The 15,486-nt window shown below is 45.5% G+C and overlaps 1 protein-coding gene across 1 annotated transcript in view; it reads right to left on the reverse strand.

The window, feature by feature from the left end:
- Positions 1–2,954: 2,954 nt before the first annotated feature.
- Positions 2,955–15,486, reverse strand: part of LOC144766630 (vesicle-associated membrane protein 1-like) — a 69,246-nt gene continuing 56,714 nt past the window's right edge. Inside the window, exons 2-5 of the mRNA XM_078650415.1 lie at positions 14,514–14,637; positions 13,539–13,697; positions 8,378–8,429; positions 2,955–3,576 (exon numbers count right to left, since the gene is read on the reverse strand). Of these exons, the coding sequence (XP_078506541.1) occupies positions 3,560–3,576; positions 8,378–8,429; positions 13,539–13,697; positions 14,514–14,637 (352 nt within the window). The 3' untranslated portion in view covers positions 2,955–3,559. The remainder of the gene's footprint in view (positions 3,577–8,377; positions 8,430–13,538; positions 13,698–14,513; positions 14,638–15,486) is intronic.

Genomic DNA, 15,486 nt, shown 5'->3' on the forward strand with positions numbered 1-15,486 from the left:
CCACAGCAGTACTGCTGAGACCTGGTCGGAGGCCCTGCCCCCGTTCTCAACCACTCTGCAAACGAGCCTCCTGGCGCACTACTGGTTGGGGAATGAAGTACCCTTGGCTGCTGAGGGTCCTTGGGGCCAAGAACTCCTATCGCTGCTACCAGTAAGTCCCCAGAGTGGCATTGCTGAGATCTCGTCAGAGGATGCACCCCCTTTCTCAAGCACTCTGCAAATGTGCCTCTTAGCGCACTACTGGTTGGGGGATGAAGTCTCCTTGGCTGCTGAGGGTCCTTGAGGGCATAGAACCCCCACTGTTGCCAGCAGTAAGTCCCCCACAGCAGGATTCCTGAGCCCTCAGCAGGGGCCCCACCCCTTTTCTCAACCACTCTGCAAACATGCCTCCTGGCACACTCCTGGTTGGGGGATGAATTCACATTGGCTGCTTAGGATCCATGGGGGCCAAGAACCCCTATTGTTGTTTCCTGTAAGTCCGCCACAGCGGGATTGGTGAGACTCATCAGTGGCCCGCTTCCTTTCTCAACCTCTCTGTAAACGTGCCTCCGGGGTTACTGCTCGTTGGGGGATCAAGCCCCTTGGCTGCTGAGGGTCCTTTGAGGCCAAAAAACGTATTGTTGCCACCAGTAAGTCCCTCACACCAGGATAGACTCACATTTCTCTCGTACAAAACCAGAGAAATTCAGCAGTTATAGTTACCTGAGCTAACTATAACTAAGGCTTCCTGTTTTCCATTTTTACTACTTTTTACAGATAAATTCAGACAGAAAGCCATTTATTTTTTAGTATGTAGGCCACGCCCCTTTTTACACCTCTCTGCAATGCAGCCCCCTGGCGCATACTGGAGGCTCCTGGTGGGCTAATTGACCCCAGGGACCCCCAGTATTCAAGGGGAATTAGTTCCCCCTCTGCAAACGCGCCAGGGGGCTGCCTTGCAGAGACGTGTAAAGAGGCCACGCCCCTTTTTACACCTCTCTGCAACGCAGCCCCCTGGCGCATACTGGAGGTTCTTGGTGGGCTAGTTGGCCCCCGGGGACCACCAGTATTCAAGGGGGATTAGTTTATAAAAACACTTTAATTTATATATGTATATATATTTTAAAGTTAATATGTTTTTTTACATTTAATATAATGTTTAGTATTTGAAATTCAATATATTTACATATTTTCTGACAATATTTTGGTCCTCTTTATTTTTGTAGTCAATATTTTGTATTTTGGATACAACCGCATGTGCATCACACTCCTTTTTTTCTGGCTCTGTTTGCATGGTTTTACACCTAACTCTGATCATATACTTGCTTTGTTCAGTTGTACGTGATAGGACTCACTAGGTGACAGAGGTGGGCTGGGGGATCCCTCCAAAGACTTTCTATGTCGGTGCCAGAAGCATTGCTTTCATTAAGCAATCCTTGCAGTGGGACCAGTCCCAAAGGGATCATTGCGCCCAAATGATGCTATCCAATTAGGGGGTAGGGTGAGCCTTCTATTTGGTTTTATTAAGACACAAGGCATCCCTGCTATGCCTGGTACCTGTGGCTGAATCCATACAAGCCTTCTGATGCAGCAACGTAAATATAAAAGAGAAAAATTCTGGCCTTCCAGATAGTGGAGTTAACACATTCACTTGTGTAAGGAGACATTTGCACTGCATCTCAGTCTCTCTGGCACCAGTGGCTTATGTACACTTGTGAAGCAACAATATTTCTCTACAATGCATCGCTGATGACACAATGTTGATACATTTTCTACACCATATGAGGGGTGGTAGTTCAGTAAACTGTTAAGCAAGAACTACGGGCCTCATTAGGATGTTGGTCGGACCGCCACTGACAGGACGTCGGTGGCGGTCCAACAGACATCCAGCAGAGCGGTCCGACCACCGCATTATGATGCGGTTGGCCGGGCTGCATCGGTTAGAGGGACCGACCAATGCCCGTCGGGCAGATCGTATTTCCTACAGTAGGGGCGGTGCCTGCTCAGGCTTTCCATGGAAAGGCAGTCGGAAAGGGACTTTTGGGGCACCTAGCAGGACCGCTGTCCCCTGTGGGCTCCGCTATGAGGACTGCTCCCCCAAGCATCCATGCCACGTGTGACAGTCACCACATGGTGCCTGGCACACAGTTCATGGATGTTTCAAAACATCCCTTTTCCATTGAGGCTTGTGCTACGGCTTTTTTCGGGCCGTAGCAAAAGCTGCAATGGAAACAGCCATGATTCCGACCGCCTAAACGGTGGTCGCATCATAATTTGATGGGTGCGAACTCCAACCACTTGACGGTTGGTTCCAATCCCATGTCGATGGCGGTCGGACACTCGTCCGAACCCCATCGTCGTAATTGGGCCCTAAATCATGCAAACAGGTGTGAGTTCAGTCCACCCTAAATTCCACTCAGGTTCACATACTGTTGGTTTAAATTCTTGCCTGTGAGATATGGGCAAATGGCAACAGCTGTTGACCCATGTTGTGAGCAGAGAAATTATGTTCATCTTTCTGGAAAACCAAAGTCAATACCCGGTGTCCTGTATCTCACCCAGTGTCTTGGTACTACTTAGTGGTGACTCGCTGTAGCATCACCCACTCGATGGCTACATGAAAAATTGGCAGGTGTGTGTCGTGCAACCCTTCTTTGAGCCTTGGTAGGGTAATGGCACAGAAAGTCACAAGGACTCTGCCTGCTGGATGTGCGATGAGATCTAGTGCCTGGTCCTCCAGCCCTTACGTCCCCTTGGATCTGGTTCTTCGTCTCGGGTAAAGCGCCTTGACAGGATTCTTTCTGCAAGAGTTAATTTAATCTGTGCAGCCATATTAAAACATGTGGTTAAAGCACCAGCACCAGTGCATTGTTGAATGTGTGTGTTACATTGCATCAGTGTTATTACCGCAGATATTCCTGCAAATCTGGATCTCTGGGATATCCCTGTGATCATCAATTAAAAAAGAGCAGCCATTTTGTAGGAAGGATATGTTTATTCTTTGCATCCTGCATAAGGGACTTATAGATTTGGCGCCTGGAAGGACGCGTTTCTTGGGACATTCACTTTGCTTGTCTGGAAGCACTGGCGTGTTATATGGACTATGTACATGGGCGGTGTCGCCGACGCGCTGTCAGTCAGGGTACATATACATCAGACAACAGTACTCGTTGGGGCGGATCCCGGTAGTTTCTCCGTGGAGGCACTGCACTGCAGATGGCGACTTTCTTTGTATTGCTTGTCCCCATCATCGCTTTCAAAGAACTCTGCCATTTTGGTGTTCCCTGCACCGGTTGGAGCCAGACAGGGTTTTGCTTTGCCAAACACTTACACATTCAATGATTGCCTAGTTGCACATGCGCATACACTATTGGGCTGCCTAGGCACACCCATGAAATAAAGGGGGGGCGAGGGATATACACAGAGAAACAATGACAATACAATCTATGAGAAGGCGCGGCAGGTTAACAGCGACACGAGGAGGAGACAAGAAGGAAGGCGTGTATTGCTGGACAGGAAGTGACGTCAGACAAAAGAGGGAAGGACATCGTACCAACAGAAGGAGTGCTCCGGAAGGGCTTCAAGTGAAAAAGTATACTGTGGGTTGTAGATGGAAAAAAAAACAGAGAAAAGAACAAGTCAGCTCTAGAGAAATGGACAAATAATACACAGCTTTTTTTATATAATGAATTAGCCATCCCATAGGGCTCCCTTTCTCCAATGGAAGATGAATCGATTTCTGTTGCCCTCACCCTAGGCCCCTCTCTATCTCACATTCGGGAGGAGAGAGATGTCTCTATGCCTGTCAGTCAGAGCTTCTCACTTCCTACTATGTGGAAGAATGACTCACCCTTCTCATTCTAGTCCACCCTTTTCTGTCTGTTTCTACCTCTCTCATCAGAGAGCTTCTTCTGTCCCACCTATTTAGGAGGGGACTGTCTCTTATCGCTCACACTCTAAAAATAATAATTTATAATTTCTATTTGTAAAGTGTAAACATATCACCCATTAACACCTTGCATGCTCATGACGAAGTCAGCTTGTCATGATCCACGGTGCTCGTGTGCTCATGACGAGCTGAGCTCGTCATGACCGAGCTGAGCTCGTCATGACCGTTGGAACACTCGCACGCTGGGCTAATTCCCCTACTGTGCGAGCCTTCCACACAAACAGGAGTGGTCATGACGAGCTCAGCTCGTCAAGAGCACACGAGCACTGTCCCTCATGACGAGCTGACCTCGTCATGAGCATGGGTGTGCTGTGTGCGCCCCCCCTCACCCAGCACAGCTGGGGAATATGCCCCGCAGGGAAGGGGTTAAGGGTTTTAAAGGGTTTTGGCCGCCGCCAAACTATGGAACAGTCTGCCGGTCGACATTCGCCAAACTCCACAACTCCTGCCATTCAGAAAACGAATTAAAACTTGGCTCTTCCCCAAGTCCGCTCACTTCTAATTCCTTTTTAGCCTCCCGTCTCTATCTACCTTAGGAGTAAGCTCATCAGCGCCAGGATACCTGTTAGGTGACAGCTGCGCTTTACAAGTGATTTAAATAAATAAAGCGCATGGGGTCGTCAGGGAAATAAAGTGAGCTATTGCCCAGAGTCACAGGATGCTGAGCTGCCACACGCACCAGGGATCGAACCGTGAGCCACGCGCTCCAGAGTCAGCCGCTCGGGCCACTGCACCACACCTCTCCCTACTGGTCCACTCTAGAGATCTCTCTGTGTCATGGCTGTTTTCTCTATCCCTTGCACTCTACGGCTCTCTCAGTGCCATACAAGAGGGGACTGCCTCTATCACTCTCACTGCAGAGATCCCCCTGCCACATGCTAGTAGTTCTGCCTCTATCTCTTTTGCATACGGTTGCCTACACTGGTGCAGCTGCCAAGTTTTCAGGTCTATGAATGATTTACTGCTCCAGTTCAGGATGTTTTTCTTTGAATTGTGGGACTTGTTGTACTGTTTCATAAGGCAATAAACAAGACTACAAGTCCCAGAATTCAAAGAAAAAACTCAGACTAGAGCGGCACATCTCGCATGGACCTGGGAAACTTGGCAGGGCGCTGACTGCCAATACTCAATGTCCCAGTTGCACATCAACCCTCCCGTTTCAGACGGGAGACTACCAATTTCAAGGCTAGGCTCCCACCTCCCGATTCCTGCATGCAGAAACCTAGGCCCCCATTAGGATGGCGGGCAAACTTTGTCCGCCCGCCATCCCATCGGTAAAAGGGACTGCCCGCCTTAAGTGCGAGGGTCCCGATGTATGCATTAGTATGCGCCCGCCACAGTGGCGGGCGCATCCCTCATTTTTTAACATTGTGGCGGGCGGTGCTCACTGCACCGCCCGCCACAATGTTAAAAATGTATGCATGCATTTGCATACACCGCGCGGTGCCTGCTGCTTCGTGTATGCAACTGCTGGGGGGTACCACAGGTACCCCAGTGTGCACCCCCCACCCCTCCTGCACTCTGTGAAGAAGAACGCATGCCTTTCTGTGGCGGCGAGGCATCTCTTTTGGCCCATACTAATATGGCTGGTGGTGTCTATTAGACACCGCCGCCATATCAATCCTTTTCTGCCCCGGCCGCAAGGCGACCGGGGCGGAAAAGCGGCGGACGGTCTTTCTGTCCGCCGCGGTCCCCCCCGCCATACTAATATGGCGGGGGGAATTCAGTTGCGGATGTCGGGCGAATAACCCCCGCCAGACCGGCGGTGGCTACCTCCAGCCTGGCGGGGGCAATCCACCCAAAATCCTAATGGGCCCCTTAATTCGGATTCCTGAATCATGATCTGCAGGAAACAAGGCAGCTTGAGCTCGGAAATATATACCCTGAGCCAGAGCACTTTCCCTTGATTCTTGGAGGGGGACTTTAGAGGGTCTGACAGGCTTTGTGCTATGTTATTAAACTGCCAAAAATGAAATGTTGATTGTCTGCTGCCATACATATCCATAGACCCGATTCAGACAGATTGTCTCTGCTTCAACCTAAGTCAATGAGAAAAATACTTCCTCCTGAATTTTTTTTTTATCTCCCACTTGCCTGTTCTAAAATGTTGGCAGACAAATTAAATGTCACTGCAGCGTGTTTCATCTGCCTTTGTAGTTGACACCGACACGTGCACTCATTTACCTCCAATTCTAGTCACACTCAGAGACACTGAAACGAATAGAGCTGCTGGTATTTAAGTTTCAAAGCAGCCGCAGTAATTTAATGAAGAGAATACTGATGAGCCTGGGCCAGCAGGAGCCTTTCAAAGTTGGTGTTGCTGCCGTTACTTATGTAAAGGCATAGGCAGCTCTGCACAACTAGAGATGGTGTCTGGGGGAAAGATGCCAACTTTGAACCTCTGGTCATGGGTTCCAACCCCACATTGGCATTTAAAATCTTGAAAATACTGGCAAATCTCCTTCAATTTGAAGATATACAGGCAGATGCATCAAAGAAAATACCAGGAGCAAACAGGCAGATTCTCAGAATCTGACCGTTTGCTCCCGGTATTTTTGCATTTGGGATGCATCATCCCAAATGCAGAAATCGCAATTTAAGGAATCTCTAAATAGCGATTCCTTAAATTGCTTTTGCATTTAAGGAATCCCAAAATGAGATTCCTTAAATGCAATGCATGAAACCCAAAAAAATAGCGAATTCGCTAATAGGGGGAGCAAATTACCATGAAGTTGAACTTCGTGGTAATTTGCTAAAACTTTGAAAAGTGCACTTTTGTGCATTTTTCAAAGTTAAATGTTGCGCACACACACGCCCTTAGGGCATGTGTGTGTGTAACATTTGTGCACAGGTCCATTTCAGGGGTGCAACAGGGTGTCCTTTGGACACCCTGGCACCCTTGAAATAGCGGAACATTTGCGATTCGGTAATAGCTAATCGCTAATAAGGAATGGCTTTCCCATTCATTCCTATGCGCCATTCCTTATTAGCGATTAGCTATTACCGAATCGCAAATAAGGAATCTGTAGGAATCGCTAATAACATTGCGATTCCTACATGCATCCCGTTTTGCGAGTCTGTAATAGCGATTCCTTAAAATTCGCTATTAAGGACTCGCAAAACATAACTTTGATGCGTAAGTCCCTCCTTTAAATCTCATGACACCCCTCCATAAATGTTTCGTAATACTTACACATACATTTTGCACACAAGCATTTCTTGTTTCTGCTATGTAATTCCCAAGTAAAAAATATAAAGGCATATAAAATACTGCACATCTATTGCCAATATTTCATCGTTAATGGCATCTGCCTAAAACCTTTAAACACCTGCTGGAGGGGTGAAATAGCTGTCTGATGTGATGCCAAGCCTACTCTCACACCAGAGCTTCCTCTGACCCATGCTCGAGGGACAGTCTCTATCGCTCAAAGAGAGCCTCTGACTGATAATATTGGGGAAGGTCTTGATCTCTATTACCCCAGAACTCCCTCTGTCACAAGCTCCCTTTGTCTCTTCACCTCTTAACCCAAAGCTAACTCTGTCTCATACAAGAAGGGATTCCATAGGGGAGGGAAGCAATCTCTACCATGTTCTCATCTCAGAAGTACCTCTGGCACACAGTGAAGGGAATGTAGCACTTTACAACACATGCTATTACCACATGGTAGGTAACAACGCGTTCGTTACAATGACCGCGTTGTTACCACGCGTGGCATTACATGGCAAGTCATTTCAATGACTTGCACTAGGTGGCGCGCTGGACTTAGGAATAGTATAAATTACTATTCCTACTCCAGTTAGCACAACAGCAGGCAAGGTGTTGGATTTAAAATCCAACACATTCCCTGGTGTTGCACGCCACCTAGCGCAAGTCGTTGAAACGTCTTGCGATGTAATTCCACGCGTGGTACCAATGCGGTCGTTGTAACGGCTGCGTTGTTACTTACCTGTGTGATATTGACAGCGATTTTCAACTCTGTTTCCCCAGTGAAGGTGTTGTCTGTATAGTTTCACTGCCTCCATCTGTCCCACGTTGGGGAGGACGATCCATGTCACCCCCATGCTCCCTCCATCCCACACTGACTATCGCGATCACCTAAGAGCTCCCCTTCACTCAAACTGCATACCTCTCTCACTCCTGAGCTCCATTCTGGCTCATAACGAAGATGGCTGTCTATATTGTCTCACCCCAGAGCTCCTTCTCTCTGTCTAATATTGGGGGGGGGCTATCTCTGTCACCACAGATCTCCCTCCATCCCTCATTCACTGTCACAGTCACCTTAGCTATATCTCTGGCTCCCTCTCAGACCCACATAAGGACAACAGGAGGCAGGGGCTGAGTGGGGTGACTATTTCTCTCACCCAGAGCTCCCTCGGGCCCACAGCGAGAGTGTCTGTCTGATTGTGCCTTACCTCTTCCCTCCCCATACAAGGAACTTCAATACTCACCTATTATCACCACCACCACAAGGGCACAAATTACTCCCATTATAATCATCATCTGTGGGGAAAGCAGAATGTTTAGAGCCATCCATAATCACAGACATTAAGGACAGAAAAGGACTGCCCAGTTCCCTGCACACAGTCACACTGCAGACTAATGACAATCATAGTTAAAAGGTCTATGCCAACATAACAAATCCATTGCCATGTTGGACCAAGTGCATGTGAAGGTTGAAATAGAATATAGGCTGACTTCTGTGTGTCGTCAATTTGCCACTTCTGCAGGACCCCCTCCCACCCACCGGATTTCCGGCCTTTTGCTGGACCCTATATTTTTGCTGGCTCTAGAACTCTGTGCACTTTACCCCGACTAGCCAGTGTTAAAATGCTCGTGCTCTACCCTTCAACATGGTGAAATTGGCATACCCCTAAATGGCGTATTTAACTAACCTACAAGTCTCTAATATTTGGCGCAAAATGTACCCACAATCTTGAAGTTAAATGTCACTAGTGGACTGCAGCACTCATTGTGATATATATTTCCTTCCTTTTAAATATTTAAGTTACCCCAATGTAAGCCTCATTCCCCATAAGGCAGGGTGCATGGTATTTAAAAGTAGGACATGTCGGAATTTAACATTAAACATATCCTTACAGTAAAAATGTACCATAAGCTATTTCCAGTGTAGCAAGGTTGCCTGTTCTATAGGAAAACATTGGGTTACAGTAAATAGTGTTCATTTTGGTTAGGAAACAGCTAGAAAAGTACGTAAACAACAATCTAGAATAGGATTTTTGATAAATATTTAGGAAAAGGTATCTTAGGAAAGTTACCTTTTCCCTGCCTAAAGCCACTGGCAGCCCATTTAGATTTACTTTCCCACTTCTGCCAGCCAGTAATTATCATTTGAATAGGAGTGAATGGGTGTGAAATTCCTCCCAAGAGCAAACAATAGGCTGACCTGTATGGACAGAGGTGATTCCTCTTAACCTGGCAGACTATGTCGGATGGGGCTGTGATCATTCTATTTGACAATACAGTGTAAAATCCTGCTGCTTGAAAGTAAAATCCTGTTTGACAGGTCTGCTGGGGTTTTACATATAACACTTGAGGCGTACTTCAAAGAGGCAATCCCTGTCACAGGCAAAAGTTAGTTGTCACCTGGGCAGGGCACTTCCTTTGTGTTCCCGACCCAGGCAGGCTCCGTCCAATCACAATGGGCTCTTTTTGACAATACAGTGTCAAAACCTGCTGGAGTGAATGAACGGGTAGACAGCCTGGACGTTTTTCGCCAGCTGTCTCCCCGTTCATTTGGACAACGTTCACCGCGGCTTTTGGTACGACATTACTTTAGATTGGTTCGGTCGCTTTTGTGTGAAGACTGAAGCAACGATTTGACATTGGCTTCTTTCCGAATTTACATTGACTGTCTCATACCACAAGTGATTTAAACGTGGTCTCCAAACTGCCAGCTAGAGTCAAAGTTATTTGTGACTACTCTTCAAATAGAATAAAGGTCTTATATCTTGCAAAAATAAATTTGTCCTGAGGATGGTCTAATCGATTGATGCCGCACAGACCGAAACGTCGACAATACCGTCATCTCCAAGAAGAAGCCTTCAGCTCTTAACCAATATTTATCTATTTTTAGTTAATATTTGCTTATTATTTGTTCAGGAGTTGATGTAGGTTATGGCATATATGTTAAATTGATTTGAATATTTGCTCATAACATTTTTTGCTGATATCTATTTCATCTAAATGTACCCTGTTTGATTTTAATGTGTACAAAATCAGATACATTCATTTGATATAAATAGGATCTTCTGTGTGCTTAGTTTTTTTCCTCCAAATCTGCATTCATTGTGGTTGTCCTGCTGGACACTTCGGAGTCTGATTGTAAGTGACTGACTCAAAATTATTTGAAACAAAAGTATTTACTTAACCCGTTCAGCGCGGCGCGAATTTTCGCGCTGTGCTGAACGTTCTAAGAAACGGGTGTGGTCATGACGGAACGGTTCCGTCATGAGCACAGCTCAACCGACGCTCATGACGGAACCGCTCCGTCATGAGCACCGAAGGGGTTAATGTAAGTGAAATCCCTTGTAGACACTTTTATTTTGAAGTATTGCAGGTTTAATGTGACACAGGGCTTTACAATGTGACGCATCTCCCTATATATGTCACATTGTAAATGGGCTGCAATGTGGCGCTTTGTTCACACCGCCGCTGTGTCACCTAAAGTGACGCAAGGCGGTGTAAAAGTGATGCAAGAAACTTGTAAGTGGGCCCAGTTCTTTTCCTTTTTGGACATTTCGAAGCTTTTGACTCTAGATCTCCCTGCGGCAGGGGCTGCTTGCTTGGCTTTCAGTGGGTTGGGCTGACTCTCTCTTTTATTTGGACCCCATGACCTGCGGATAGCCCAACCACACCAGTATGGACAACCGCCTGAGAAGGCTTTTCATGTGACTGCTGAATTGAACTTGCTTATGGTAATAAAAGAGTCCTTGTAAGTTTGTGGTGTTGTTTTTTGCTCGTCTTGATAACTCTATTGAGTGTGATTTAGTGAAAAGCCAAAAGCTTGTTTGTCTGTTGTTGTTTTGAAATGACTGTGTTTTCATTCTAGATTTGGCGAAACCAAGTGCACTCAGCTACTGTTGGTTGGTCATTCATGTTTGTCTTCCTTGGTTTAGAGAATCGCTCTCTAAGATCTTGGGTACCTGAAGAGCTCGGTAGAGGCCTCGACAAGTGTTGATCGGGTGCTTTTTGCCACAACTGTTCATTTGCCTCTTCAGTTCTAGGGACCACTTGTGCATTTCTGATATCTCGTAGCTTCAGGCACCATAGTATTTATTTTCGAAGATGTCCATCTGTATTTGTATATATGTATGTCTTGCTCATTTCCTGGCATTTATCTGCATTGATTTTATTCTACATGAAAATTTGACACTTCGAGAGCTACTTTTGAACTTTTATTTACAGAGTGGAGTTACAGCCTCAGTATTAATGTTCTTACTTGATCGGATGCCACAGCCATAGTATCTGCTTTTTAGGACATTTTACTCTTACACAATATAAAAAGGAAATCAATTGATTTCCATCTGTAGTCATCTGTTTTTAATCTTAAATAGGGAAACGATATTAGTAAAACAATGTTATGTTTCCATCTGCAAATCCCCTGCTGGAGGCAGCCCTATGTACCATCCTGTATCGTGAAGCACTTGCCTCCAAATCCACCCCTATCCTACCCGTGATCAGATACGTTATCCTGTGTTACACTACCCAAACAATCTTCATGTTAACCCCTCATTTGATCTTATCAATAACCAGGCAGTATCCAGACATACCATTGCTCACATCACTCCTGGGTCCCCAAGAACATCCCTGCGACTGCCGCAACCTGAAAACAGGTAGGGAAGTGGACAACACATTCCCACTGCCCTGATGATTTTAAAGGGGTTTCTTCTACCACCAATCAATCCTTACCAAAGCAAAGCACATCATGGATTTCATGGGAGAGTGAGTTGTATGGACTTGGAATCCAAGAGGAGAAAATAATAAGTGTTTAACCATGACAAAAATAAATGTGGCGGGAACAGTAATTAGAATAGAAATGTTTTTTCTGTCACTATGAGTAGAAATATAGATTTATGAGAAATGGAGACATGGTGGTATTTTGTAATGAGGGTGATTAATTGTGGATTGATCCACATTGAGCAGAATTGTTGGAATATGCAAGATAATTGTAGTGATGAATCCATAGTGTGCAGAATTGCACAGTGGTTCTTAAAGAGCAGAGTTGAGAGTGTATCCAGTAGCGAAAGTTGTTCGAAAAGTTAGTACTAAATTGTGAGGACCATAGTCTGATTAGTGATATGTCTCTCGAATGTGTGTTGCATTATGGTCAATGTTCTTTTAGAAATGTGATTGTATTAAGCTCATCATTTCAGAAATTGACGTTTAATTAACGACCCACAAATGTCCCTTAACATCTTCTTTTATCTGCATGATAGCTACTTGAAAATGAACAAAGCGACTTTTAAAATCCAATTTCAATTTATTTATACCAAAATAATTTGTCAGGGAAAACACCAATTTCTCCCGCTTCCAACTGCCTCCAAAACAATTTAGCGGGGATTTGTGAAAATGTAAAATTAATAGTATGCATATTTTTTCACCGTTCACTAATAACCTCATAACTGAGGTGAGACATTAACATCTGAGTTAAGTTTACTTGTTAATTTCTTTGTAACTTTTAATCCCCTTTAACCAATCCTTACGAAATGTTAAAAAAATATACCGTATTTCTAAGAAAATTTGGTACGCTAACTTTTTTGAATAAAAAGGAAGTAGAATTTCTAATGAATGCCAACAAAGCATCTTTTTGTTCAAATGCTAAATAGATATTTTATTTTTTGGGGGGAAAGGTACTGAAAACATACCCATAGTGTGCCTGTTCAAAGCATGCATTGCATTAGTGAGCTCAAAGAGATCCCTAAAACAAATTGCCTACTAAGTTGAATTCATTTGTCTGCAGAGGGTCAAATTTTATGCAATCTTTTAGAACATACCACAGTATACTCTGTGCATGGGTTCATTGAGGTCAGTGGTGATGTGAACCAAACTTTACCATGTGATTTCACCATGAGAGGTTTCAAAGTACCCCCTCTCAACTGGGCAATATGGTGATACTTCTATGGGTTTCCCTAGACCTCATGGCATTATGCAGTGTTCTTTGAGTCTTATGAAAGGGTATCTGAATATAATGTTTCATAGTTTTAAACATTTTATTTCTGCATATATATCTCTATTTTTTTGTGAGTAAGGCTGTTTAGATGTCTGTCTTTCTCTATATATATCTAGCCATCTGCCTACCTTCCTGTCACCTGGCTATACATATGACATATTCCTGTAGTATTGACCAGTAATAATTTCTCTCTTAATAAAGTTGGGCCATTGCACAACTCTGTTCTGTATTCCATTGCCAGTAGCCAGGAGCCCTACATGGGGCAATCAGGTGTGTTATGGAGGGGGATGTTGCAAGAGTTGGTGGGCCTTAGAAATGTGGTCCTAGCATCAGCATGGAAGTTACAGGTATATGGTGGATGAGTTTGGGCTCATGGAAATGTGCAGGGCCTTCAACACTTGCAGGTGCTTCCTCCTCACCTTGCAGTTTTTCCACCAGTATTTGCTTTTTAGTTTGGCAGCGCTGCTCTCGAATTGCGAGGCCCCGTCCCGCAGAGCGTCAGCCCGGTCATCCAGTTCCGAGAGTTTTGCGTCTCTCTCCAGGACCTTCTCCAGATTTACTTGGAGGATACCCTTCACCTAGAGGCAGATAAAAACAGTAAAGATGAGAAAGAATGGAAGACAAATTTGGTGCATGGGAGGAGGTAAGGAAATGAGGACAACTTAAGATTTAGAAAGAAATAGAGGGGCAGATTTACAAGAAAGTGACTCAGTGCATTCTGCAAGCCAATTGGCAGTGCTGCACTGAGTCACTTTCAGAGCACAGGAATGCGACATATTTATTATGATTTGTCGTATTCCTGTGCTCTCCCCTGCACCGGTGAACCAACAGCTGCCATGCGCCGGCGCCGGCACCCCGGTACCATGGTGCAAGGATGCATGCTTTCTGCATGAAAACAATCACTACAGGCATTTTTCTCTTTCAATCCGTGCTGTAGAATGCAGCATGCTTTGAAAGAACAAAAAAAGAGGAGAAATTAAAACGTTTCTCTTCGTTGCGCCTCCCTACGCCTCCACTGGGAGGCGTAGCATTCACACGCATTTCCAGATTTACGATTTCTCGTAAATCTGGAAATGTGTCTGCTTCCGCGGGTGTTGCGTGGGAATACTCACAGCAACACCCATGGAACTCCCCTTTCACGCAAAGTGCTGCGTGTAAAGGGGCCGTATTTACAAGGACAGGTAAAGCCACGCACGGTGGCTTTCCATGTCCTTGTAAATATGGAGCAGGAAAATCCCCCACCAGTACGTCATGAAAAGTGTCACACTGGTGGCGCAGGGGGCTTGTAAATTAGCCCCATAGTTTTGATAATATCCTAGGGTGTCCACCTTGAACAGTTCTTTGACTGAATGCCAACAACAGGACCCCATGCTGACTTTGTGTGGGACACTTACCTCTTCCACCTGGGCCTGTGTTTGCTGCAGTCGCCTGTTGCTGGACAGGTTGGGAGGGCCAGGAGGGGGCCCTGAGGGAGCATCAGGACCTCCGGGTGCCGGGGCGGCGGCAGGTGGATCAGACCTGAGGATACACAATACAGTAAAAAATAAACAGTTTGCAGTGAGAACATGTAATGTGGCCAACCTGCTCATTGTCCCTCAGAATCAGCTGGATGCTGCCTGTCATTGATGTTGCAAAATAGATCACCCCCTTATTGGCAGTCACACACAGGGTGCTAGAGACATCCCTTTGGAAGCAGGCAAGAGAAGGGTACACGTCAAGACGACGTAGGGAACTATCACAATTCTCCATTTTATTTGAGTCACACGAGTCCTTCTGGGTGATTTTTGCCAAGATTCTCTTTCACTCCAAGTTGGTCTCACAGGTTTGCTAAAAGAGAAGAAGGGAAATGGGCCAATCACATAAGCATGCCAGTATTGGGTTCCCTTGCTGCCCACAGATGTGTAAATTGATCAAGAATCTGTGAACATAAGGGACTAATCCTATACCTCCCTATGTTTTCTAAAAGCTATTTTCAACTGGAATTCTTAAGCAGTCCCACTGCTGTTCTTACCTTTTTTTGGAATTTAAGAAAATAGTTTGACATTGCTATTGCTGAAAAAAACCTTGTAAATTAGACCTGCCTTTAAAAAACACAGTAACCATCATCGACCCGCTTTGATGGAGATCCCTGAGCGTAGCCTTATGGAAGTTAAAGTCCTTACGTCCCCCCTGGGCCAAAAGGGGGTCTCCCAGATTTATCGGTCCCTGGTCGTCAAGTCTCCGGACATATTTCTGTCCCTTTGCACTCCCTGGGAGGCCTGGTTGGGTCCATGAAGGATGGGGTAAGGGCCGAAGCACTTATAGTACTGCGAGAGTTGGCCATCTCTTCCCGAATTCGCGTGATCCAAGTTAATGTTCTTCATACGA

Source organism: Lissotriton helveticus, chromosome 7 (assembly GCF_964261635.1).
Source record: "Lissotriton helveticus chromosome 7, aLisHel1.1, whole genome shotgun sequence".
Classification (NCBI taxonomy): domain Eukaryota; kingdom Metazoa; phylum Chordata; class Amphibia; order Caudata; family Salamandridae; genus Lissotriton; species Lissotriton helveticus.